Below are 26,110 nucleotides of genomic sequence, written 5' to 3'. Positions count from 1 at the left end.
ATCTGGCATGGAGATCTTGGGGGCCTTGAAGTGCATGTCAGGCATCTTGAACTTGGGGCCCTTCACTTTGGCATCTGGGCACTCCAAGTCCACATCTGGAATGTCAATGTCCACTTTGGGCCCAGAAATGTCAACATCTGCTTTGGGCAGGCTCACGTCCACATCTGGGCCCTCCCCTTTGAACCCTGGCATGCTGAACTTGGGCATCTTCATCTTGGGCATCTTCAAGTTCCACTCTGGCCCATGGACGTCCACATCTGGGGCACTGATGTCCAACTTGGGCCCCTTAATGTCCACATCAGGAACCTTCACATCACCTTCTATCTTAGGCACAGACACATCCACATCCCCTTTCACTTTGGGGCCTTTAAGATTCAGGTCAACATCTGGCATGGAGATCTTGGGGGCCTTGAAGTGCATGTCGGGCATCTTGAACTTGGGGCCCTTCAGTTTCCCTTCTGGCCCTTCAATGTCCACATCTGGAACATTAATGTCCACCTTGGGCCCAGAAATGTCAACATCTGCTTTGGGCAGACTCACATCCACATCTGGGCCCTCCCCTTTGAACCCTGGCATGCTGAACTTGGGCATCTTCATCTTGGGCATCTTCAAGTTCCACTCGGGCCCATGGACGTCCACATCTGGGGCGCTGACGTCCACTTTGGGGCCTTTCAGATCCCCCTCCAGTTTGGGAACTGAAACATCATATTCTCCTTTCACTTTGGGGCTTTTCACATGCAAATCCACATCTGGCATAGAAATCTTTGGGGCCTTAATATTCATCTCAGGCATCTTAAATTTAGGGCCTTTGAACTTCCCTTCTGGCCCTTCAATGTCCACATCTGGAACATCAATGTCCACCTTGGGCCCAGAAATGTCAACATCTGCTTTGGGCAGACTCACATCCACCTCGGGGCCCTCGCCCTTGAAGCCTGGCATGCCGAACTTGGGCATCTTCACCTTGGGCATCTTGAGGTTCCACTCGGGCCCATGGAGCTCCACATCTGGGGCATTGATGTCCACTTTGGCCCCTTTCAGTTCCACATCTGGAACTTTCACCTCACCTTCTACTTTTGGAGGAGTCACATCATATTCTCCCTTCACCTTGGGGCCCTTCAAATGCAAGTCTGGCATGGAAATCTTTGGGGCCTTGATATTCATCTCGGGCATCCTAAACTTGGGACCCTTCACTTTGCCTTCTGGGACCTCCACATTCACATCTGGGGCGCTGACTTCCACCTTGGGCCCAGAAATACCAATGTCTGCTTTGGGCAGGCTCACGTCCACATCTGGGCCCTCTCCTTTGAACCCTGGCATGCTGAACTTGGGCATCTTCATCTTGGGCATCTTGAGGTTCCACTCGGGCCCATGGACGTCCACATCTGGGGCGCTGACATCCACTTTGGGGCCTTTAAGATCTCCTTCCAGCTTTGGGATGGTAACATCATAGTCTCCCTTCACTTTTGTACCTTTCAGATGCAGATCTACATCTGGCATGGAGATCTTTGGGGCCTTGATGTTCACATCTGGCACCTTAACGCTGGGCCCTTTTACTTTTCCCTCTGGGCCTTCAAGATTGACCCGTGGAGCTGCAATGTCAATGCTGGGCCCAGAAACACTGAGGTCTCCCTTGGGCAGGCTCACGTCAACCTCTGGCACCTCCCCCTTGATCCCTGGCACAGTGAACTTGGGCATCTTCATCTTGGGCATCTTGAGGTTCCACTCGGGCCCGTGGACATCCACATCTGGGGCGCTGATGTCCACTTTGGGGCCTTTGATGTCCATCTCAGGGCCTTTGATCTGACCTTCTACCTTCGGGAGGGCAGAGTCCAGGTGACCCTTTATTTTGGGACCGCCCATGTTCAAATCAACATCAGTCATGCTGATTTTGCATGTCCCCATTTTCCCAGTTGGGCTGCCAAGCTTGGGCCCGGTTAGGGATCCCTCGAGGCTGGGCGCCTTAATGTCCACCGATGGCCCTTTCACGTCTATCTGGGGACCTTTTACATCCCCTTGTATGCCTGGACCTGACACCTTCATATCCCCTTTCAACTTGGGTGATCTAAGGCTTAGGTCTACATCCTGCATGGATATTTTAGGTTTCTGAATGATCATCTCTGGGGTCTTGAATTTAGGATCTTTGACTTTCCCCTCTGGCCCACTAATGGCCACCTCTGGCAGACTGAGGTTCCCAGTGACATCGGGAAGGTTCACTTCTCCCTCAGGCAGTTTTATATCCACAGCAGCTTCTCCCCCTTTGGAACCAGACACCGAAAACTTGGGGACTTTCATCTGGGGCATTGTCAGTTTTCCACCAGCTCCATGAGGATCGATTTCTGGAGCCCCAAATTCCACAGCAGGGCCTTTGGTGCCAACGTGTCCTTTGGCTGCAGAGATGTCCAGGTCTCCAGCTCCCGGGAGCTTGGCACCTTTCAGGCCGAAGTCACCCTCCAAGGATGGGCTGGTGATCGTAGGACCCTTCAGTTTTCCTTTGACTCCCTCAACGTGGACAGAGGGACTTGTGACTTCTAGCTTAGGACCCTGGATATTCCCACTCACTGCCAAACCCGAGCCATCACCCCCAGGTCCCCCAGAGATGCCTGGCGCACAGACGCCCAGGCCTGCCTCTGGGCCCTGGACCTCAGGCCCCGCTGCTGAGAAGCCAAACTTGGGTAACTTCATGGTGGGAATGTTTATGTTATCTATGGATGGGCGCCCACCTCCATCTGAAGATGAAGCCTCCATTCCTGAGCCAGTGATGACACCTCCTTTGCTTCCCAAAGCAACAGAAGTAGGGACTTTGGTATGAACAGACACCTCCGGCTTTCCTTCAACCTGCAGGCCCAAGCCTTCCACCTGGATCCCAGGCGAAGTGACCCGGACCTGGGAGTGGCCAGCACCACCTGCGCCAAGTCCCTGGAGCTCTGGTCCAGTTGCCCTAAAGCCAACACTGTAGCCTGTGGTCTGAATGGTTGCCCCAGGGCTCTGTGGCAGTCGGATCACGGTCTTCCCATGCTCGGTCTCCACATTCACCTTGGAGATTTCCGTCAGTTCATGCCTCGGGATCTTGATCTTGAACTCGGGGCTGTTGATATCAATCTCCCTGGCCCCCTCTCGCCCCGTCACATCCACTGTATAGGCCGTGACCTTTCTGGTCACCGTGATGGTGCGGCTCTGAGTCTCCCCAAGCTCGACACCTTCTACCCCATCCTCTGACTTCAGTCTTGGCTTGATTTTCGTCGTGTAGATCCTCTGGTACTCCTCATCATCCCCGCTCTGCAGAAAGAGACACCCCCAGCAAAGGTTGCAGCTGAGTCTGGCCGAGTCTGCCACAGTCCCGACCAGTGACTAGCCAACAACCTGGTTCCCTGAATTCCAGAAGTGTGGAGCCCTATGGGGAGATCCATAGGGGACAGAGCAGAGGTGGGGATATAGGGTGCTAATGTAAAGAAATGGGAGCCCAGGGGGGGACTCTAACATGGAAAGATAGGAGCAAACTGGGAAAGGACCAAGGAAGGAAAGGATGTTGAGAGGAGGTGGCTTCTGAGAGAAAAGAAAACTCCTATCATTGTGCGATCTAACCAGTATCTACCACTGATTGGCAGTCAGCTGACCCCATGCTGCCAGAAGTGGAGATATTTTAGGGAACTAAATGAGAATGGAAGGAACGTGCCTATCCCGGCCACATGCCAAGAGAGATCTGCTTAGTCTGGACAATGGGCTGAGTCATGTCTCCATTTGCCTTTTTATTTTTATAGCTAAATATACAGGACGAGTGCAAAAATGCCCATACATTGTTGGGGGACTGGCTGGCTGCTCATTTCCTAGCTCGCCAGATGTGAACCACACGTCTCCCACTGCCTTTCTCCTCTCGTGCGCAGTCCTGGCTGGGAGACAGCCCTGGCTTCTCAAAGGCTGTGTCCAGAGCCCAAGCTCCAGCAGATCCATGCTGGAAAGGCATCAAGTTTGGGTCTTTTGATGTCAGGTTTTTTGGTTTGGGACTTTTGGGGGTACCAGACTTTGGATTTTTATTTGGGGGGTTGCCTTTCTTTGTAGCCACAGTACCTGGAAAATAGTAGAGACTTAATGAATGCTTGTTAACTGGCTAACTGATTATCCTGGATAAGTTCTGCCAGCCAGCTTTGGCCACAGGAGATCCCTCAGCCCGAGTAACTCTTGAGGACCACCTCCCAAGCTGAGGAGGGCCAAGATCTGTGTCCACAGCTCCCTGAAACATCCAAACAAGTCAGTCAAAAGTGACAGGTCATCGGTGGGATAGTGTATGACCACTGGAGTTCCTCCTAGGACCAATCTGGAACCAATAACTAAATGACTGACCTTCTGTAGGAGCCTCGTTGACAGAAGCAGGAGACTTCAAGCCAACAAGGGTGTGGGTGAATTCTGAAGTGTGTGTTTTGGATATGTCTACATAGGTATATGCTGCCTCTTCTAATAGAATGTAAGCATCTTGAGGGCAGGAGCTGTTTCACATTAGTCATCCTATCCCCAGCACCTAGCACAGTGCCACGAACCTCCTGCAGAAGTTGCTTGAGAGGTGCTTGTTGATCGACTAGTTGATCAATTAAAGGTACGACAGTTATAGCTTTGATAGGGCACCCTCTGAGCTTAGGACAGACCAGCAAAGTGATGACATGGTAGGGTTGAGAAGACCAAGAGGGGGAGGAGAGAGAGAGAGAGATGAAGAAAACAGAGAAGCAGGGCCTTGGCACCGGGTAGAGCACACCCAGGGGAGCAGACAGACATACTCACCAGCACTACCTCAGAGCAGCGTCCGAAGGCGCCGTCGTGGGACCAGGACTGGCCGGGCTCTGGGGATCGGTCCCCCTTGCGGTGCAGCTTCAGGCCCACAGTGTGGTGCCCCATGGTATTCAGAAGCTGGGTCACCTCACCCGACTGCAGGTTGTCAAAGTAGATGGTGGCCCCCACAATCTGGTCCCCTGGAGCAGAAGCAGGAAGCATGTTAGGGGGGTCCCTAATGCGGGACCAATAAGAGCTGCAGAAGCTGGGGGAGAGGAGGCGATTCCCTGAGTCGGGGGCCTCCAGAGCCTCCCCCCCTCACTTAGCCACCCTTACCCCTGCTTTTCATCCTGGCCCACCCCTCTGCCCCAGGGTAGCTGGCTCTTACCCTCCTTGACCACGCCCGTGCGGGCCGCAGGGGAATTCTGCACGACTTGCTGCACAAAGACACCATCGTCTGTCTGTGCGATGGTTAGGCCATGCGAACCACTGCCCTGCCAGTTGGGCAAGAGCAGCTCTCTTGTGGGTTCTTCTTCCTTCTCCATCTGCAACATCAATGAGGTTGGCACTATGTGAGCAGGGCAAAGCAGTCCAGTTCAGTTCAAGAAGCATTTATTAAGGGGCAGCTGAGTGGCAAAGTGGTTAGAGCACCGGCCCTGGAGTCAGGAGGACCTGACTTCAAATCCGGCCTCAGACACTTAACACTTACTAGCTGTGTGACCCTGGGCAAGTCACTTAACTCCAATTGCCTCACCCCCAAAAAAAGAAGAAGCTTTTATTAAGCACCTACTGTGTGAAAGGCCCCCTGGGAGTTGAACAGGTCCTTGCCCTCAGGGGGCTTCTGTTCTTTGATTCAGGAGATCTACTAACCAAGAGTCCCACCCATGCCAGGAGATGTGACAGTTCTGATACGCTAAGAGGATCTCAAAACTCACAACTGGGGAGCTGAGTTCAAGTTCTGTCCTTAACACATACCGGCTGTGTGACCCTGGACAAATCACTTAACCTCTCCACACACTAGGCAACCAAGACCAAAAGTTGAAAAGGTGGAGACCTGCACTGGTGGAAGGAATTGCCTCTTCTTGGAGTTCCCTAGACCACTGAAATGGCAGGGCTGATGGCCGTGCCCATCTCCATGGGACCTCAGAGGCCATCTAGTCCAACTCATTCATTTTACAGGTGAGGAAACTGAGGCCCATTAGGAACTAGTGCCTCTAGGACAACGAGATCCCTTTTCTGTCCAAGGCCCCGCACCCACAATGCCAGATCAGCCCCCACCACCAGCCCCTCTCCAGCTCTTTCTCAACCACCTCGCTGACCAACCTTTTACAGAAATTTATTTGGGAGCGAAAGCCTTGCCAGGAACCCGCCCCTCCTTCTGCTTTTCCTCTTCTTCTTTGTCCTCTCACTCTCTTCAGGAATCTCTGTCCCACCTCCTCAGCCTGGAAGAAGAATTGACAGTGACGTTAGCACAAGACAGGTAGGCTTGAGCCACGCCTCCTCTCAGACATTTACTGGCTGTCGCTGCCCCTCTTAGAGCCTCAGCTTCCCATCCGTACAATGGATCTGACACCTGCGCTACAGGGTGCTTGGAAGCAAAGAGTTTTTGTTTTCTTTTGGTTTTTTGCAAATCTTAACAAGTTGGGGCGGCTAGGTGGCGCAGTGGATAAAGCACCGGCCCTGGATTCAGGAGGACCTGAGTTCAAATCCGGCCTCAGACACTTAACACTTACTAGCTGTGTGACCCTGGGCAAGTCACTTAACCCCCATTGCCTCACTAAAAAAAAAAAAAGAAGATTCTCCACTCCATCAATCATCCAGTCACTCATAAAGCTTTTTTTTTTTTTTTTAATTAAGCACCTAACATATGCCAGGCATTGTGGTGGATGCCTAAGATAGGAATACTGAAGAGAGTGTTGGTTCTGTCCTCCCATCCCCAGGATCTGGGTTACTATTCAGAAATCCCAGAGGTTCAACCTAGGTTTGGTTAGAGGAAGCTGGGTGGTACAGTGGTTAGAACACCAGACTTGGTGTCACTAAGATCTAAGTGTGAATTCTGCTGCCAACACTTACTAGCTGCATAGCCCTGGGCAAGACATTTCCTCCCTCCATCTTGGTTTCTTCATCTAAGGTCCCTTCTAGCTCCAATATGTTATCCTCTATATCATGTAATCCTGGGTCTCAGCTCCCTCTTCTGCAAAATGAGCACTTAATGGCTCTCCAGCTGTAAATCAGGACTGTTTGGGGCACTAGGAGCACTGACAAACAGTGACCCAGAAGGGTCCCAGTCTAACCAGTGCCCTTCTGACTAGGGATGACCCATAGTTGGCCTGAATTCCCCAGGGGCCACACAGAGACAGGCAACCCCAAGCCCAAGGGAAATATCCCCCAGACCCACAAGGAAGCAGCATCTGCCTTGGTGATGCACTGAGGCAGACCCTAGCAGGCTTCCCTCATTGGACAATGAGCCAGTGCCCCTCACCCCCATCCCCACGGAGATGACCAGTCAAAGCCTCCCTCAAGCCCTAAACAAAATAAGCTGTCGGCTGAAGGAAATGCCTCAACGATACTTGAGCAAGACCCAGAGCCCCAAGGGACATCAGAAAACCTAGGTCCACGTCCCAGGCTCCTTCTTTGACCTTCTGAAAGTCACCTGCCCTCTCTGGTCCTCAACTTCCATATCTGTAAAATGAAAGGGTTGGCCTGAAAAACTGGATCCTGGCTTTAGAACTGGAAGGGACCAAAAAGGCCATCCTCATTTCACAAAAGAGGAAACTGAAGCCACCCCAAATGGAAATGACTTGCCCAAGGTCACGTCGGTGCTAGATAAGTAGCAGTCAGGATGGGTGTGGAAGACTGAATATAATGTCAGAATTGTTCATTGTGTTGTTGGATTGGCTCTTTTTTTTAATCCTTTGCTGCAGAAAACGGTTCTCTGGGAAGGGGGGGGGGAAGGTTATATTAGGAAATGTTGATGATGGGAAAACAAAAGATACAAGTAAAAACGGATTGTTAAAAAGAAAGAACTGAGCATTGATTTTGGAGGTGGAGGGTCTGGATTCAAATTATGGGCTCTTAGAGCCCCCAGAAAATCCTCTGAGTAGCTGTGTGATCCTAGGAAAGACACTTCAACTCTGCCAACCCTCCTCCTTGGCCCCGCCTCCACCCCAGGGCCACCAGGAGGGCCTCTGACAATGGGATAACACCCTGGTAAACCTCTGTCATGCCCCATTACAGTTGATAAGCCAGTCCAGAGCCAGAAAGGCCCTTGAGAGGTCATCGAGGCTAATCCCCTCACTCGGGAGAGGGGGAAGCAGGGGTCCAGGGAGGAGGAACGTCCAGAAGGTCCCACCCAGAGTCAGCAGCAGAGCCTGGCATCTGTGAACCCTGATTCTTGAACAGCATTGCATGCTCACCTCAGGTGGATCCCCAGTGGGGAGAAATGTAGAAAAGAAAACCCTGCCCCCACCACACACACACAACAGAGATGCCTTTAAAAGGCAGCTCTGGTGATTGACAGGTGGAAGGTAAGCTGGCTGTGCCCACCAGGAGCCTGAGGGACTCTGCCAGGTAGACTAAGAAGGTTCCATGCACTCTCTTAGCTGGCAAGAGGAGAAGAGGAGAGAAGCGGGGGAGGAGATGGAGGGAGGAGAAACAGATGGACAGAGATAGAGAGCAATGGGACGCAAACAACACACTGGCCAAGAGCCGAACCCTGAGGCCAAGGAGCAGAGCAAGGAGAGAAGGACTCCCACAGCTGAACCCCTCCCCACAGAGCTGGCACCTGCTCAGGGGCTACCTGCCCTGTACGTGCATACTCTCTCAGACCCTTTTGTCAACACAGAATCTAGCTGCTAAGCCAAGGACAGGAGAAAGGGAGGAGGAAAGAGAGAAAGAAAGAAGGGAGGAAGATGGGGAGGAGGGAGGGAGAAGAGAGGGGAGAAAAGGGGAGGGAGAGAGGAGGGGAGGAAAGGGGAGGGAGAGAGGGAGAAGGAGAGACGGAGAGGGAGAGAGGGAGAGGGAGAGACAGAGAGGGAGAGACTGAGAGGGAGAGTGCTCTCACTCACCCACATCCCCGCCCCACCCTCCCTCCCACCTTCCCCCATGAGTCATAGCAGCTATCACAGCTCCAAACATGCAGGGGTCACGCCTGAAATGTGATCACCAGGGCCTTTTGGGGGGCTAAGGTCCACGATGAGGGAAGGGTGGGTCCAGAGATACTGCTGCTGCAGCCAGAACCAAGAAGAGAACAGAACAGACGGGAAGTGACTCCCTGCCCCCTCCCCAGCCAGTAGAGCCCTGGTTGCTACAAAGGGTCCCCAGGGAGCACAGCCTATGCCTAGGGCTGCCCCTCTCCCGCTGTGGGCCTGGAAAGCTCCCTCAGGAGAGACTCTTGTTCCTCCATCCAGAACCCCCCCCCCCGGCCCCTTGGGAGTCGTTGTGCCTGCAGCCACAGGTTGGCCTTGGCAGAGCTCTGCCCTGGCCCGCAGGAGAACCATGACTGCCAACAATGCAGCCGATGGAGCCCTTCCAAGTCATCGATCCACTGAGTTAAGCCGGCCAAGGAGAGGGCGGCAAACCGAGACCCTTCCAGGAGGTGGGGGTGAAGCACAGTGGGAAGAGGCCTGGGTCAGCGGCCACGGGACTCTGGGCTCATTAGCCACAGGCACTCCAGACTCCCCTGGCCTCTCTGGCCTTGGCTTTCGAGCTCCAAGGAACCTCCCAACTCCAAACCTAGAACGAGTTCTGTGGCCGATTTTGACATCTGCTCCTATTCCAAGTCTCTCCCCCACCCCCTGCTGGGACCCTGACCCATTCCCAGCTTCTTCCCCAAGCACTGGCCCAACCCAGGCTTGTGCAGGGGCCGAGGGCGCTAGGATAGGACTGCCCAAGGGGAGGAGACACGACTAGGGGAAAAGAGGAGGGAGGACCCTACAGCAAGGCCACCAAGGTAAATGTGGCATGTGTGAGGGCAGACTTAGAAAGGGGGCTGCTCTGGGCACAAGAAAGAGGCCAGGAAATACAGGCAGGGAGGTGTTATTTTAGCTGTAGGCTTGAGGGGAAGGAAACATATGTGCGCATGGAAAGGTCCCCGCTGAGTCTGAGGGGACCCCAAGCCTGCAACAGCGCTGAGCTGAATCCGAGTTAGTGTTCAGAGCCAGAGCAGAGCTTCAAGCCAAAGCCCAGGGACTGTTATAGACACAGCAACACCTATGGATAAAACTGCTGAGTATGGAAAGTCACCCCCACACACTTCACAGAGACTGTGCCTGGCTCTTCCCCTGTGAGTCTAACCTCCAAGGCATAGCCCAGGTGCCACCACCTCCTCCACAAGACTTTTCCTGACACCACCCCCCACCATGGCTAGTGCCCCACCTCCACAAGATACAGTTTGTAGTTACTCATCTGTGTACACAGTGTTCCCTACTGACCCTCCCCAGGTCAAATAGAAGCTTTGAGAGGTCAGAGATTGTTTTTATTTTGATCTAGGTTTCCCTGGCACCTCAAACAGTACCTGGCACATAGAAAGAAGCATGTAATAAATGTCTGCTGAATGAATGAATGAATGAATGAATGAATGAATGAATGAATGAATGAATGAATGAATGAATGAATGAATGAATGAATGACAAAGTGAAAGGAGTAGACAGGATATGCTAGAGATACTGTTAATCTTTGGACACTAGTCTCCAGCGGCTGATTCTCCTTTCTCCCTACAGGTCTGAGAAAATTCCTTACAGCTTATTATGGGGAGGAGGGCGGATGGGGGAGCCTCAAACACCTCAGGTTATCTGCCCAAGCTAGAGCTAGGGACAGAAATCTGGTCCTAGTGGGGCAAGTAGAGAGAGCCGACAGGAGCGGATATGAACACATAAATCACACCTTCAGAGGAAGACCAGACCTAAGCGGGAACCACCACACACACACCACAGGAACACACCCAGGAAGAGAGTTCACCAGAGCCGACACCAACGGAAAGAGATCTCTGCACCTCTAACCCCCAGGCAGAAAGGAAAGCCCAGAGGATTTTAAATGCAGGGTATTTCAGAGACCCAACTCCCTCTTCTCAGAGGAGGAAATGAGTCCCAGAAAGGGGAAGGGAAGGGATTTGCCCAAAGTCCAAAACACTCCCTCTCTCTTCTCTTCTTTCTCCTCTTTTTTCCTCTTCTCTTTTTTCTCTTTCTCCCCCTCCCTCTGCCTCTCTGTCTCTCTGTCTCTGTCTTTCTCTCCTTTCCTCTCTATTATCTGTCTCTTCTCTCTCTCTCTCTCTCTCTCTCTCCTTTCATCCCTATTATCTCTTTCTCTGTCTCACCTTCTTGCTTTTCACCTCTGGGTATCCATCCCTCTCTTCTATGTTTCTCTTTGAGTGAGCTTCTCTGGGAGTGCCCAAATTTCCCTTTCTGTACCATTGACTTCCTCAGGCTGAACCTCTCCCTCTTTGTCGATGTTCATGTGTGTCTCTTGGGAGTGGTGGAGGGGAGGTCTTGGGAATGATGAGGAGTGGGGCTATCACTTTGTTCTCCTATAAGCTGGTGTCTGACACAGGCAGAAGGGGAAAAAGAACAGTGTGTGTGTGTGTGTGTGTGTGTGTGTGTGTGTGTGTGTGTGTGTGTGTGTGTGTGTGAAGAAAATATCTGTTGTTTTGCTATGAAGGGTGGGTGAGAGAGACAGTGAGACAGAGACAGAGGGACAGAGAGAGGTGTGAGGATGAAAGAGAGAGAAGAGAGAGAGGAAGAGAAAAGAATAGAGACAAAGAGGGGAAGCCAGAGAGGGAGGAGGAGAAAGAGGGAACGAGGAGGGAAAGAAAGAGAAGAGGAAATCCTAGAGTTGGTCAAAGGGATAGAGCCTGAGAAGGAAGAGGAGCCCTTGGGAGTGATCCACAGGCCCAGAGGGAGAGGAGTAGAGGAGAAAAGACATTATCCACGTGAACAGGATGGACACACAAAAGAAAAAGAGCTAGCCAGGCCCGAGAAGTTCAGTGACAGAAAGACAGACATAACGACACAATTGTACGCACACATATATGTACATCAAAATCTAACCTGGTGGTTTTAGAGAGGAGGAAAATGAAGTCAGTGGGTGGGTGTCAGCCAGTGGCTATCCCTGGGTCTGCCTGCCTGCGTGATGTGGGGCCAGGCTCACAGGAGAGGGTAATGGGCACGGCACAGTGGGGATTCTAGCTAGGGGGCAGAGCGTTGGGAACCACAAAAACCTGGTGCCCATCCCCGCGGGCCCTCGCCCCACCCTGATCCCATCAGCACCTCCCCCAGACAGAGACAGATCACTTTGCTGGGCTTCAGTTTCCCTCCCTGTAGGTGACCAGGTTAGATTTAATGGCATGTAAGGTCCCTCCTATCTCCGAAAGCCAACATCAGCTCCCATTGCCATATCTCTAAAGGGTCACAGAGCCCTTCCCTGCTGAGGCCCAGGAGGAATGTAGTCAAAAGTCTCATTAAATGAAAAGGTCCAGAGAGGGAAGTTTGTATGAGGCGAATTTGGGGTTCAAACCCAGGTCCCAAGTGCAGCATCTTTTCGAACACCCCCCAGTGTGAGGCACAAACCTGGGCACCCCCGGAGGCCCCGTCCCTGCTTTACAGTCTTCTTAAACCCTAGACCCCTCACCCCATGTACTCTCTGGTTCCACGAGCACGACTCTGTCACCTCAGGTCTGGGGGTTCGCTCTAGCCACCCCCTTGACCTGGAAGGCCCACCCTCCTCTGCCCCAATTCCTGGCTTCCCTGGCTTCCTTCAAGGTCCAACTGAAATCCCCCCTTCCACAAGAAGCCTTTCCTGGTCCCCCTCAATTCCAGGGCCTGCCCTCTGCTGGTTATTTCCTCCTTAGCCTGTAGAGAGACTGTTTGGACAGAATGGTCTTACGGTTTGTCTCATCCATTAAACCGAGTTCCTCGAGAACCGAGACTTCAGCTATCTTTGTATCCCCAGTACTTGGCACATAGTAGGTGCTTAATAAATGTTTATTCACACACTCCAGAGACACAAGACCAGAGGGAGAAAAGGGAGGAGAAAGAATCATATATACACACACACAGAGACACATCAGAATTGAGATGTACACTGTAATCCTGGGAGACTAGACAGGTCTCGGAGGGGAAAAAAGCACGAGGAGCAGAGGGAAACCCACACAGCCCCAGAGAGAAGACAATCCGGGGCCTCTGGCACTTGGGAAGTCGGGCAAATGTCGGCCCACCCTCCCGGCTACGGGAACAGCCCTATCTGGTCCAGCGGGCGAGGGGTGGAGTGAGACAGATAGAAACAGGCAAGGCCCAGGGAATCTGGCCCAGCGCCTCCACATTCCAGGTGCTGGTGAGTTAGAAATCTTTCAGGCCCAAGGCTAAGCTAGGACTACAGAACACCGCCCCCCCTGCCAAGGAAAGGACAGAAGAAGTCCCCAAGGTTTCTGGGACAACCTCAAATGTCAATTCCGAGGACAAGACACATAGCTTTTGGGGGCAGCTAGGTGGTGCAGTGGATAATGCACCTGCCCTGGATTCAGAAGGACCTGAGTTCAAATCCGGCCTCAGACACTTGACATTTACTAGCTGTGTGACCCTGGGCAAGTCACTTAACCCTCATTGCCCCACCAAAAAAAACAAAAAAAGTGATTGTTGGAAAGACACATAGCCTTTGAAAACTAGCTGTGCAGGGCTTTCCTGAACTTGTGGCAATGAGCCAGACCCCTGACCCCAACCCAGCAGCAAAAATGATCCTAATTACCACAACACAATAACTCACTTATACCGTTGTGTGCTATTTACACTGCACTTTCCTCCTGATGACCCCGTAAAATAAAATCATTTTCATTCAACTGAAGAAAAACCTCAACCTGAGAGAAGTTTGGTGACTACCTACAGTCACACAGCTAGTTATTGGAAGAGTCGGGATTTGAATCCGTGCTTCTCGAGGCCAAGGCTCCTTAAGCCTTGCAGATCCCAGTTGGCCTCCAAGATCCCCCAAGACCCCAGCGGGCAAGTACAGGATGTTCTCTGGGGCTTGGAGTAGGACCCCTGACTAGCTGATGAAATTGAACCGTCATACATTTGTGATGAGAAGAGGTAGGTAGGTTCAAATTCCTGCTCCACTCCTCACCGACTGCATACGGCAGACACAGGCAGCCCCGGGGACAGATACAAGTCACCTTGCTGGGATTCAGTGGGTGGTACGGGCAGCTGGGGGCACCACAGTGCAAAGAGAGCCAGGCCTGGAGTCAGGAAGACTCTTCTTCTTGAGTTCAAGTCTGGTCTCAGACACTTACTAGCTGTGTGACCCTGGGCAAGTCACTTCACCTCAGTTTCCTCATCTGCAAAATAGTGTGGCAGAGCCAGATGTCATTAAGGTCCCTTCCAGCTCTAAACCCTAAGCTCCAGACCAGTACCAGAAGTGAACGGCTAAAGGATAAGGGGAAGGTCCGACTTGGCTCTGAGTCCTCAGAGAAAGAGGCCCCTGAGGAAGAAGGATGCACAACTCTGTGCCAAGGAGATGCGCACCCAGACCCCCCAAGGAGACCCATGCTCCATAGAATCAATCCTTCAGACAGAACAGAAGCTCCCTGAGGACAGAGACTGGTTTTCCCGGCACCTGGCGTAATGTCTGGCAAGGAGCAGGAGCTCAATAAACATTTGTTGACTGAACGACTGATCACTAGGCAGGCATTCTACAGGTATGTCAACTGTCCCTTTGGAGAAGAAGAGATAGAATCTAAATAAGGTGAAGCCGTGGAGAGGGCCGTGTGCTTCCAGTGAATTATGGGAGGAGGATCTGACAAACCTCCAACCCAAAGGAGAGCAGCACCCTGGCTGTCTGTCAGGAGGGAGAGCCAACACTTAGGAAATGGCCAACCAGGTGTCTAATCCAGGAGAAGCCCCCCCTCCACCACAACTGCCAGCCCCCTAGTAAAGACAGGAAGGTGGAGGACGAGGAACCCATGCAGCATTAGGAGACACCAGTCAGATGCTAAGATTGTAGATTGAAATAAGAAGGGGCCCTTGGAGGTCATCTTCCAACCCCTTCATTTTACAGATGAGGAAACTAGCTCAGAGAAGGGAAAGGTCTTAGGGTCTGCTAAGTGCCTGAACTGAATTTAAGGTCAAGTCCCCAAAGCCTTCATCTTTCCATGCTGCTTCTGTGGTCACAAAGCCCCGACACCATAGGGGCACAAACCACGTGCATGTCCCCTAGGGCATTCCCACATTCATCCCATGGGGCCTTTTCCTTACCTACACCTATGCCCATTCCTAATTATTGCTCTAATGGCCACCACCGGGGTCTCTTGTGTCAGCCAGTTACCAGTACCCACTGCAAATCTCCATGCGAGAAAGGACTTAAGTTCTCTGTGTCAGATGCTGAGCCTTGAAATACTGATTGAGCAGCTCCTCTCTTCGGGGCCTGGAGTTACAAAGGCTTGGGGGAAAAAGCCTAGTCCCTGCCCTTCTTTTAGCTTCTCCCCTTCCCCACAATGTACCGCAGCTTTGGTAACCCGTGGCCTGCCTCCCTGGATGTCAGCCTTTCCCTTGGTGTTGCTACCTGCCTGTCTGGTTCCCCTCCTTTCCTGCCCCAGGGGACTGAGACAACTGGTCCAAGCCCACAGCTCCCACCTCGAGCAAGTTTTCCACCCTCCCAGCCTTCCTGGGTTCTCCCCCCTCCTTTCCTACAGGCCCTCCCAGGCACCCCACTGCACACCTGCCTCCCCGGGGGTCACCCCAACCCCAACCCCTCGTGCTGCCCAGCTAGTGGGCTCCCCACCCACCCACTACTCTGTTCTCTAGCCTTTCCCCATACTCCACTAGCTCGCTGTGAAGTTCTAGGACAGAAGGCCCTGGCAGCAGGAGTGAAAACATTTCCCCTTCCTGCCCCTCCTTGTGACAGGAGACTCAGCATATTTCAACATTTTCGTGTCTGTCACTACCGAGGTGCCCCCTTTGCCAGTGGGGAATTCCCTGATTCCCAGGCTTCAAGTTACGTGGACAGTGAGAGGTTCTCCCTGTCTGCACTGCTCCAAGACCCGGGGCTCCTCAGAGACAATGATGCTCAGAAAACAGCATCTCTATTGGGATTCTCCAAGAACCTGGGTCTTGCCCCAGGACCTTGGCAGACATGCCAGGTGCTAGTCCAGCTGTGGTCCCAAGCTCCCAGGCTCTCGGCTAGAAGGGCCAGCCCTGTGTAACCTAACCAGTAAGCCTCTTCTCAGCCTACTGGGCCAGGACACATATCGTCCACCAAGATCCCCCACGAGGATCAGCTCCACGAACTTCCTCTTCCCTAGAACCTCTGATCTGCCCCACCCCCACCCCCAGGGACCCAGCAGGATGCCCCACCCCACCCACCCCCTGTGTACAACACATGCAGTGTGCATGGATCAACTCTCTGGACTCAGCCCCTGGGGCTGACCAGCACAGCCCAGCAGACACACAAGCTGCAAGGACACACACACACACACACACACACACACACGCTCACTCCCCACACATGCAGTGAACCACACAGGTGGTGTGACTCACCCACTGTCACATGGCCACACACTAGCCATGTTACACAAGGGAGCAACAGTTACACAGAATGCAGATACTAAGTAACAGCCATGATCAGCCAGACAGATATAAAGTAGCCATTTGGCTGAGCCCAGCCCCTCCCTCTTGGGTAGACTGACAGCTGAGCACCCCAATGGGATGCCAGCGAACCCTTCCTCTCAGTAAATGAGAGCCCTGGATTCATTGATCTCTAAGATCAGTCGGCTCCTCTGTTCCACATTCTGTGTTCTCTATTCCCAGCTTTGATGTTCTGTGTTCTAAGGCGCTGGTGTTCTGTGTTCTTTGATAGAAGCTCCCTCCCACTTCTTATGTTCTAAGACTGACATTCCTTGTTCTAAGTTCTAAGCTCCCTCCCGCTCTGACATTTTATGTTCTAAGGCACAGAAGTTCCACGTTCCATGTTAGAAGCTCCCTCCTATTTTTTATGTTCTAAGACTCTGACATTCTTGGTTTTATATTTTAAGTTCTCTTTGAGCTGTAATATTCTACATACTACAACATTTTTTATAACTTTTGTTTTCATACCACCTTAATTTCCAAACATATACCTCCCTCTCCCTTACCTATCAAGCCATCCCTTATAACAAAAAATAAAGAGGAAAAGGGGGGGAAATTTTGGCAAAACCAACCAACATATCAACCACATCTGCCAATATTTACACACACACACACACACACACACACATGATATTCTAACCCTGTAGCCCCCCACCTCTGCAAAAGGGGAGGGAGGAGCATTGTTCATACATTCCCCATCCTAAGACTCTGCCGTCGCATATTCTATGTTCTAAGCTCCCCGACATTTCTGACACTGTATCATGCATTCCATATCCAGCTGTCTCTGTTTGAGTCCAGCTCTGATATTCTGTGGTTTGTGAGTCTAATGGGTGCTCTGCTGTCCCCAATCCCCCTCAGTTCCTGCTGCACGCCCACTCATGTGGCTGAACACGTCCTCACCCACCTACACTGGAGGCACACCCAGCCTCTCTGGCTGTAAGCCTCATGCACACAGGGTCCAAACTGAATAACCAAGATGATAGAAAAATGCCCACTGCCTTCCATCAAGAAGAGACCTGGTGGGCAGCTAGGTGGCATGGTGGATAGAGCACCAGCCCTGGATTCAGGAGGACCTGAGTTCAAATCCAGCCTCAGACACTTGACACTTACTAACTGTGTGACCTTGGGCAAGTCACTTAACCCTCATTGTCGAGAGGGGGGGAGGGAGGGAGAAAGAGAGAGACAGAGACAGAGAGATAGATAGAGAGACAGAGACAGAGACAGAGACACCCCTGGCAAAGAGCACAGGGGGAAGGCAGAAGCTCAGAGCAGAGATCCACACCTAGTTTCCTGTACCTAACCTGCTCTGCTCCCATCTCCAATCCAGATTTCATATAATCAGAGGGTTCTGGCACATCCTAGGAAGAAGCAAGGGAAGGAAAGAAGGGGTAGAGAAGATACCATGAGGTCCAAATGAATCAGACCCAGGAGATCCCATCGAAACCCTGATTGGGATTTCTCTCTGTCCCTAAGGCGGCTCCCATGGCCTGGGGAGGGTAAGAACCACACCCCGGCACCCCCCACCCCCCTCCACCCCCACAGCCTCACTCTAACCACTCCAACCAGCTCCTCCGGCTCAGGGTGGAGCACTCCCTCTGCCAAGGACAGCCATGTCAGATCTGGGCTATGGGTGCCAACCTGCTAACCCTGGGCACCCACATCCCGTGCCCTTGCTGCTGCTCAGATAGCCCCCTCCCCCTCTCAGCCCACCCCTGGGCTGGGCCTCATGCCTTGACTTTCTATACACCATGGGACCAATGACAAATGGGCTCTCAATCTGGGGGCCCCACCCTGGGCCCAAGACTACCAGTTTCCCTCCTGCCCCCAAACCCCACCATGGCTTCTATGCACCCCAGAACCCCTCTGAACATTCAGCTCCATGAGCAATCAATCACAAGAACCCAGGACACCAAGCACTCTGCCTTTCAACTACACACGAACCCACATGTGTGCCCTTATCTCCCCATCATGCCCATCTCCCTGCAAGCCCATGCCCTCCATCTACCAGAACCATACTCTGAAGTCTTGGAGCTCCAGGAATAGGGGAAAGGGGAGCGGGAGAGGAAGAGGACGAGGAGGAGGAAGAGGAGGAAGAGTCCATGTCCACAACTATGACCACAAAGTAGAACACTTTCGAGTATATAAAATGTTTTCCTTATACCCCAGGTGTAAGGTATAGGAGGTGAACAATGGAAATATGCCCATTTCACAGATGAGGTAAAGGTGAGTCTCAAACAGTTACACTGACTTGCTTGTATGGGTCACTGTGCTAGGATGCTGACTCAGGTTTTCTGAAGCGAAGACAAGAGCTCCTTCCCCTGCACTGCACCCTCCCATCTGAACACCCAGATTCTTCCATCCTCCCCCAAGCAGATCCCCAATCTCTCCACCTGCTCAGTGCTCACTGTCCCAGTTCCCCTCCCTTCTTCTCTTACTCCACCCATCCATGCTGTGTAACCTCTCCGGGACTCCCACTAAATGGCTTCAGAGATTCCTTCCTACATCTAGGATTCTGCGGCCCTACAATCCCTGCCCCACCACTCAATTCAACAACAAATATTTATTACTGTGAAGTGCCAGGCACTAAGGATACAAGTATAAGGAATTAAGCTTCCCTACTTGCAATCTCTCCACAGAGCTCGGTGCAGGGCATAGAAGGTTCCCTAGAACTCCCATAACTCCCCCCTAGCCCTGCATGTGAGCTGGCTTTATTTCCCCAGAGCCCAAGGGACAGAAGGGAGAAGGTGGTTATGAAGTTGGAGGAATATCTGACGATTTAAAAGATGAGCAGGACCTGATGAGGAAACTGAGGCCCGACGGGAGGGGCCACTTGGCCATGGTCACAAGGTCCTAAGTGGTGGAGCAGGTCTCCTCTAGACTGGAATTCCGAGCTCCTTCTCTAGCACATCTGCACTTAATTTCAGGCCAGGGCTTCGTGCTATAGTCCTCAACCCCACCCCATTGGGGCACAAGAGAACGGGAAGGAAGCTTCCCCCTCCTGCTTGAGGGGAAGTGAGTGCCACACCCAGTCCCAGACCTCAGGGATCTCCCTTATGGAGATTTGAGGTAATGTGGGGGGGGGGGGGAGAATGCAGGAAGCAAGGGGAAGGTGCGACTGAAAGCAGGGAGTGTGACTCTCTCCCCTTTCGGCCAATCAAGAGTTGGGAAAGATGCAGAAGGTGTCTTCAAACTAACGCGGCACCCACTTTCCAAGGGAAAGGAAAGGGCCCTCACTAACATCAGCAATCAGGACTGTGGGCAGTCAACACACTACACCCTCCAAACTGAATCCAAGGGATCAAGAGTAAGGGACCTTACAGCCCACACCCCCACCACCGGGGCCCCAGCCCAGTGCCACACAGCCTGTCCCTACCTCAGTCATCCTCCGAGGACCTGGGCACAACCACCCCACCGTGCACCCAGGCCCAGGAGCCTCGGAGCCCAGAACACTAGTCCCCAGAGGCTCCTCCAGTCTGACCTCAACACTCTCCGGAGCTCAGCCAACCCTGCTTGCACCAGCAGCAGCGGCCCCCAGCCCAGCCACCTCTTACATGCCCCTCGCAGAGCCCAGAGCACAGCTCCACACCCTCCCCGCCTCCTCGGACGGCCTTCCTGCCTGCCGAGCCCTAAATTCTCCAGCCTGCGAGGGGGCCCGCCCAGCTCCACAGGAGTTCTGCCTGGCCCCAGCCCGTGCGCAGAGAGCACACAGCACCCCTCCCCGCGTGGGGAATCCTTACATAACACGGAGGGGCACACACCCTGCACACAGGGCCGCCTTCCAGCAGAACGACAGGAACTTCCCCTCTCCCCTTTCCCTTTTTCCCTCTCCCCCGTCCCCCAAAGTTGGGGCAGGCACTCAGGGAGGCGCCCGGAGGGGAGGTTCAGCCTCCCTCCTATCCCTCAGTCTCGCCTCTTGCCCCACCTCCACCATACAGCCCCCCCCCTCCTAGTTTTTGCCCCCTCTTCTCTCCTCCCCGAACTTCTGGTTTGAATTAGTCATTGGCTCCAACCACCGCATTCCTCAGGCTGCTGGCTAGGGGCCAGGGGTTTGGGGTGGGGGCGATCACCGCCCCGACGGGTTTTTTGGGAGAGTGAGGGGGGTAGACGATACAAGCCGTCCCTTAAGGGGCTCCACCAGTGCAAACTGCCTGCCTCCCTCTCGTAACGCCCCAGCCAGGAATCTTCCCCAATATCCCGTCCCCCCAAAACACGCGCGCGCGCGCGCGCGCGCACACACACACACACACACACACACACACACACACGCTGGGACCTTGCAAACTTGCACTCCCGCTGGAGCGAACGGCGGGGAAATGGGAGCTTTCTGGTGTGGGGAACAGAAGGGGTAAGAGTAGGGTGGGGCAGCCGCTCCAGGACGGGGGGAGGAAAGGAGGGAGGGAGCGAGAGCAAGGGGTATTCATGGGGTGTGGCCGCCCCGGCTGGTGCAGCTAGCACCAGAGTTAGGGGATGGGGGGCGACGCAGCGGCCGGGGAGGGGGGACGCAGGGAGGGGCAAAGGGAAGGGAAAGCGCTCAGGGGAGGGGGCACTGCTCTCGGAAACTTGTCTGCTGTAAACATTGGGATAGAGGGGGAACAACGGGCGGGGCTCCCGCCCCGGCACCGCGAGGAGGTTGGGAGGGGGGCGCGAGGAAATGACTCCAAAACAAAATGGGGGTGTGAAGGGGTGGGAGCCCCTGGGGCTGCGAAGCTGGGAGAAGTGGGCTCGGCAGGGAAGGAGGAAGGGAGGGGAAGAGAGACCGAGAAACTAAGAGACAACTTTCCCAACTTTGCAGAACCCACGCCCAGATTGAAGAGAACTGGGGGGCGGGGGAGCGATGCGCTCCGGGGCTTGGCAAGCTTTTTCCTAATCCTCTCAAACTGCACCCTAAACCCTAGTCCATCCCGAACCCTTCTGACTCTCGAAAAGTCCTACAAATCTTTCTTGGCAAAGCCACGCAACCCTAACCGTACCCCAAATTATAAAGCACTGCCCTCCAAACCACATAACCCAAAGGTAGCCCCGAATTCTGAAGCATTACCTTTAAGGCCATCCCCCCCAAAGTGCACCCTCAAACTCTCAGGGGCTATTTTCCAGGTCGCCCCGGACAAATGGCACCCCCAAACTTTCCGGCGCTGGCCTCCAGGCTTCCTCGGACAGAGGACACCCCCCAAATCTCAGGCGCTGCCCAGCTCCCCCAGGCTGCTGTCAACAGTCCCCCTACCTGTAAGCTCAGCCCCAAGTCACAGCCATGCCCGGCAGGCACAGGCTGGCGGCTGGGGGAGGTCTGCCGGGTGGGAGGCTGCCGGCCGGGCTAGGGGCGGCAGGGACTCCCGGATCGGGGCGGGTCCGGGCAGGCGGGCAGTGCAGTCCCCGCGGCAGAGCAGCTCCGAGTGGCCGGGCCCCCGCGCGCGGAGGCGGCTCTTGTAACTCCGGCTCCGGGCGGGCGGGCGGGTCTGCCCCTTCCGAGCCGCCGCGGTGGGAGCGAGAGGGCGGGGCCGGGCGGGGCCCTCAGCAGGGCCGGGCTGATCGAGCAGAGCTAGGGGCCTGGGCAGGGGGGACGTGGGGGAGCGGGGCTGGGCCGGGGGCGGGGAGGGGGGGGCGGGTCGGCGAGGAGCAGGGTCACCTGGCAAGGGCTGCAGGGCTAGGGTGCCCGGCAGGGGGGAAACTGGGGCGACTGGAGGGTGGGCTCGCACTGGGCACAGGAAGAGGCAACGTGGGCTCTGAGAAAAGTTGAAGGTTCTTTGGGGATCCCCAGCTCCGACTGGCACGGACCCCCTCCTTGCCCCCTCCTTGCCCCCTCCCTCGCCCAGGCTCCCTCCCTGTACGTACCCCCTGAATTTGTCCTGTGTGGGCCTTTGTTTCTAAGAAATTCTTAATGTGGCTCCCAATGTCTTCACATCCGCCACTCTGTCAACAGTCCCTTCTTACAGACAAGGAAACTGAGTCCTACAAAAGTGCAGCAGAGCTTGAGAAGTCATGCAGTGATTCAGAGGCCAAAGGTCATCAAAGCGCACAGATTTAGAGCTCCAAGAGACCTGAGAGGCTAGCCAGGCTAGCCCCATTTTATAGACCAGGAAACCGAGGCCCAGAGTAACTTTGGCACAAGATCACCAGGTTATAAGTGACAGACTGTAAAGCCAGGTACTCTGACCAAGTGCAGCCGAAATCCAGTGCCCACCCTGACTGTTGCCATTTGTAACCCTGACTCCGTTCTGTTCAATTCAGCAAATATTAAGTCCCTACTGTGTAACAGGCCAAGGAGTGGCATCATGGCCCCAACCCCCTCCCCCATAGGCACTGGGCACATAATGCTAAATAGATACAATCCCTCCCCTCAGTAGCTACTACTTGGGGGGGGGGGTAATCTGCAACTGTAGCCCACCTTTCCTAGCTCCAGGGGTTCACTGGGGGCCTCAATGTATTTCCCTGGTCTGGCGCCTCCTCCAGTAGAACGGACTCCTGGACATCGTGGCCTGCAGCCACTGGCCCCACCCCCAGGAGAAAGGGACACCAACCCCACCTCTCCATCCGCCCTATTCCCCTCGAAGACACTCCCGGTAACTCCCGGACTGACTTCGAGTGGATCTGCCGGCTCCATCCCTCAGGCTTGGAGAATGCCTGTCTCTGGGCAGGAGAACCCGCTTCCCTGCCTTCCCTGAGAGTCCCTCTCCATCGTCCTCCCTGTTTCCCCCTTCCCTGGTCCCCCTCCCTTCAGAGGACGCAGAAGCTTCTGGTTTACGACCATTTCCCACAACCTCCGAGAGCGACAAGGGAGTTTTATTAAACACTTAATGATGGCGTTGCAGAGTAGCCTGAAACAGCACCCCTCCCTTCTCTCTCATTCATTCCTGGTCTCCTGCAACACCCACCCAGAAGCAGCCTCCTCGCTTGGCCTTGCCTTGGGCAGGAAGGCTCTCGAGGCCCCTTCCAGCCCCGAGGGTCCGAGAGTCTCCCGAATGTTGAGGAGCTGGGAAGAGGTGCCGTCCCAGGCCAGTGTTCCCCCTCTCTGTGGCCCTCCACTCCTGAATAGCTGTGAGTGGGTTGGGGATAGGGGCAGGCTCAACCCCATCCCCTGAAATGACAAACATGTTTACAAGCTAAAAATACCCAGCAGCCACAGTGGTTGTGTCCGAGGTCCAGTTACCGGCACATACTTGGGACAGGGAGGGGGGAGGGGAAAGGTAGGAGGAGGGAGGGAGGGAGGCGGGCAAGGGAACATCCAGGAAGAGACAGACAGGAAAGAGAACACACAATCACACACACACACACACACACACACACAATCTACATACATCTGTGTCTCTGTTAAAACATGCACAGAGAAGCATATGCAAAGACAGAGCCAGACTCCAGCTCACAAAGCGGGCACACACAAAACCACAGAGCCCCCAATGGAGACAAAGGCCAACAAACAGATAGAGCCAGGACTTTACCTGGAGAGCAGCCAGGCCCTGGAGTCAGGAAGACCCTGTTTCAAATTCTTACTAGCTGGGTGACCTTGGACAAGTCACTGTTTGCCTCAGTTTCCTCATCGGCAAAATGAGAACAATAGCAACACCTGTCTCAAAGGGTTATTGTGAGGATCAAATGAGATAGCGATTGTAAAGCTCTTATCACCGTGCCTGGCACAAAGAAAGTACTATCTCAACGTTAGCTATTATTGTAGACCTTCTCTCCTCCCCCTTGGTTTCTGCTTTGCAGGTGTATCATACTTTAAGGAAGTTGCCTGTAAATATAGATTTACCCAAAAGATAAGCTCCACTCCTAGAGAGCAGGGCCCAGCCCTTATATCTTTTTTTTTTTCCTGTTTCCTGCAGAACATGGCACATGGTAGATGCTCAATAGTTGCTGCTGAACTGAATCAGAAGGAATGTACTTGTCAAGCCCCCGTGGAGGGATCGCTGTGTTCAGTTCTGAGTGCCACATTTTAGGAAGAGCATTGATAAGCTGGAATGAGTCCACCAAAGGGTGAGCCACACAGCACAGGGCACACAAGGAGCAGTTAAAGGATCAGGGGTGTGCGGGCCTGAAGAACAATTGACTTGGATGGGACAAGGGAGTTGTCTCCAAGTCTTCCATAGGCTCTTATTCAGGAGGAGTGGAGAGCTGCACTTTCTCAGAAGACAGAACTAGGAACGAAAAATGATGTCACATTTCTTTATCTCTACAAGGTTTACAATGCACTTGACACACTATCCATCCATCTCCAGGATAGGTTGCCTCCTGAGAAGCAGATTGCAACCCAACCCTGTTTCTTCACTTTACAAAGAATTTTTTTCCTTTACAAAATGATGGGGGAATTGAAGGTGGTTACAAATCCTACAAGCAGAAATTAAAGGTAAGGCGCAGTGGATAGAGTACCAGCCCTGGAATCAGGAGAATCTGAGTTCAAATCTGGCCTCAGACACTTACCACTTACTAGCTGTGTGACCCTGGGCAAGTCACTTAACCCCAATTGCCTCACCCCCCAAAAAAATTTACACTCTAGAATTTAAAGGTAGAAGGGACATTCTCATTCGATCCTTTGAAAAATCCTAGGTGGGAGGTGCTATTATTATCCCCATTTTACTGAAGTTCAAAGAAATCAAATGGCTTGCCCAAGGTCAAACAGCCCATTAGTTGTCTGAAATCAGATTCAAACCTAGGTTTCTCCTAACTCCAGACCCCTGCTGCCCGAACCTTGCTAGAGTGGGTAGAGGTTGTCTCGGGTACAGGCTGGTTCGGGCTGGATGGAAGGGAAACTCCTTAACAATGAGTGAACCTTTGGGTTCCCCTCATCAATGACCTTCCAACTAAGGCAGGGAGATCTTTTGTTAAGGGAGTGGTAGAGTGGGTTCTAGATCAGGTAAAGGTTAAAAAAGGTTAATGACCAATCGATCAACAAGTTTTATTAAGCTTGTACTTTGTGCCAGGCACTGAGAATATAGACCCCCCCAAAACAAAACAAAACCCAGCAGGGTCCTGAAGAAGCTTGGATTCCATTGGAGGAGATAACAGGTACCCATACATCAGCCCTCTTCAAATCCTACACCATAAATCCACAGAACACCAGATCCCAGGGAAGGGGGAAGGCCCCAGCCCCTAAAAGAGGCATAAAAGGCTTCAGGAAGAAGTTAACACTTAAGCTGAATCTTGAGGGAAACCAGGGATTCCACAAGGCTGAGATAAGAAAGAAAGCATCCCAAGCACGACAGGCAGCGCAGGCAAAGGCCCAGAGACCAAAGGTGGAGCGGCTTGAGTGGGGAAGAGCAGGCCGCCTGGTTGATCGGTGGAGCTCCTCCATCAGTGAGAGTCTGGAATTCCACAGATGGCGGTGGCAGATCGGGGAAACCAGGAAGGCTGAGGGGCCAGAATTGTGGCTCTGTCATTTTGTAGGGAATGGCACTACTGCTCTTGGAGCCTCAGTTTCCTCCTCTATCAAACAAATGGGCCAGCAATAGATGGCCCCCAAGGTCCCTTCCACCTTCAAAACCTGTTTGAAGGAAGGCTTTTCATTTTATTTTGTTTCGAAGGCAATGGGGGTTAAGTGACTTGCCCAGGGTCACACAGCTAGTAAGCGTCAAATGTCTGAGGCCAGATTTGAGCTCAGGTACTCCTGAATCCAGGGCTGGTGCTTTATCCACTGCACCACCTAGCTACCCCTAGGCTTTTTGGTAAAGGAAAAAACAATCTTTGGTAAAGGGAGTAAGTAGGGTCACAGGGAGGAAGATCCTGGAGATAGATGGATCAAGTCCCAAATCCCCTGGAAA

General features: G+C 53.3%; 1 protein-coding gene across 4 annotated transcripts in view; it reads right to left on the bottom strand.

The window, feature by feature from the left end:
• AHNAK (AHNAK nucleoprotein) overlaps positions 1-23,390 on the bottom strand; it is a 38,259-nt gene extending 14,869 nt beyond the window's left edge. The window contains exons 1-6 of one of the 4 annotated variants that reach the window (XM_043970082.1): positions 23,231-23,390; positions 22,191-22,307; positions 6,082-6,200; positions 5,147-5,303; positions 4,771-4,958; positions 60-3,276 (exon numbers count right to left, since the gene is read on the bottom strand). In XM_043970082.1, the coding sequence (XP_043826017.1) occupies positions 60-3,276; positions 4,771-4,958; positions 5,147-5,303 (3,562 nt within the window). In that variant the 5' untranslated portion in view covers positions 6,082-6,200; positions 22,191-22,307; positions 23,231-23,390. Of the gene's footprint in view, positions 1-24; positions 3,277-4,770; positions 4,959-5,146; positions 5,304-6,081; positions 6,201-21,582; positions 21,790-22,190; positions 22,308-22,743; positions 22,806-23,230 lie in introns of those variants that run through there. The other 3 variants (XM_043970083.1, XM_043970084.1, XM_043970081.1) reach the window with 3 other exon arrangements.
• Between the last annotated feature and the right edge of the window lie 2,720 nt (positions 23,391-26,110).

Source organism: Dromiciops gliroides, chromosome 6 (assembly GCF_019393635.1).
Source record: "Dromiciops gliroides isolate mDroGli1 chromosome 6, mDroGli1.pri, whole genome shotgun sequence".
Taxonomy (NCBI): Eukaryota; Metazoa; Chordata; class Mammalia; order Microbiotheria; family Microbiotheriidae; genus Dromiciops; species Dromiciops gliroides.
This window is presented reverse-complemented; position numbering and strand designations above follow the sequence as displayed.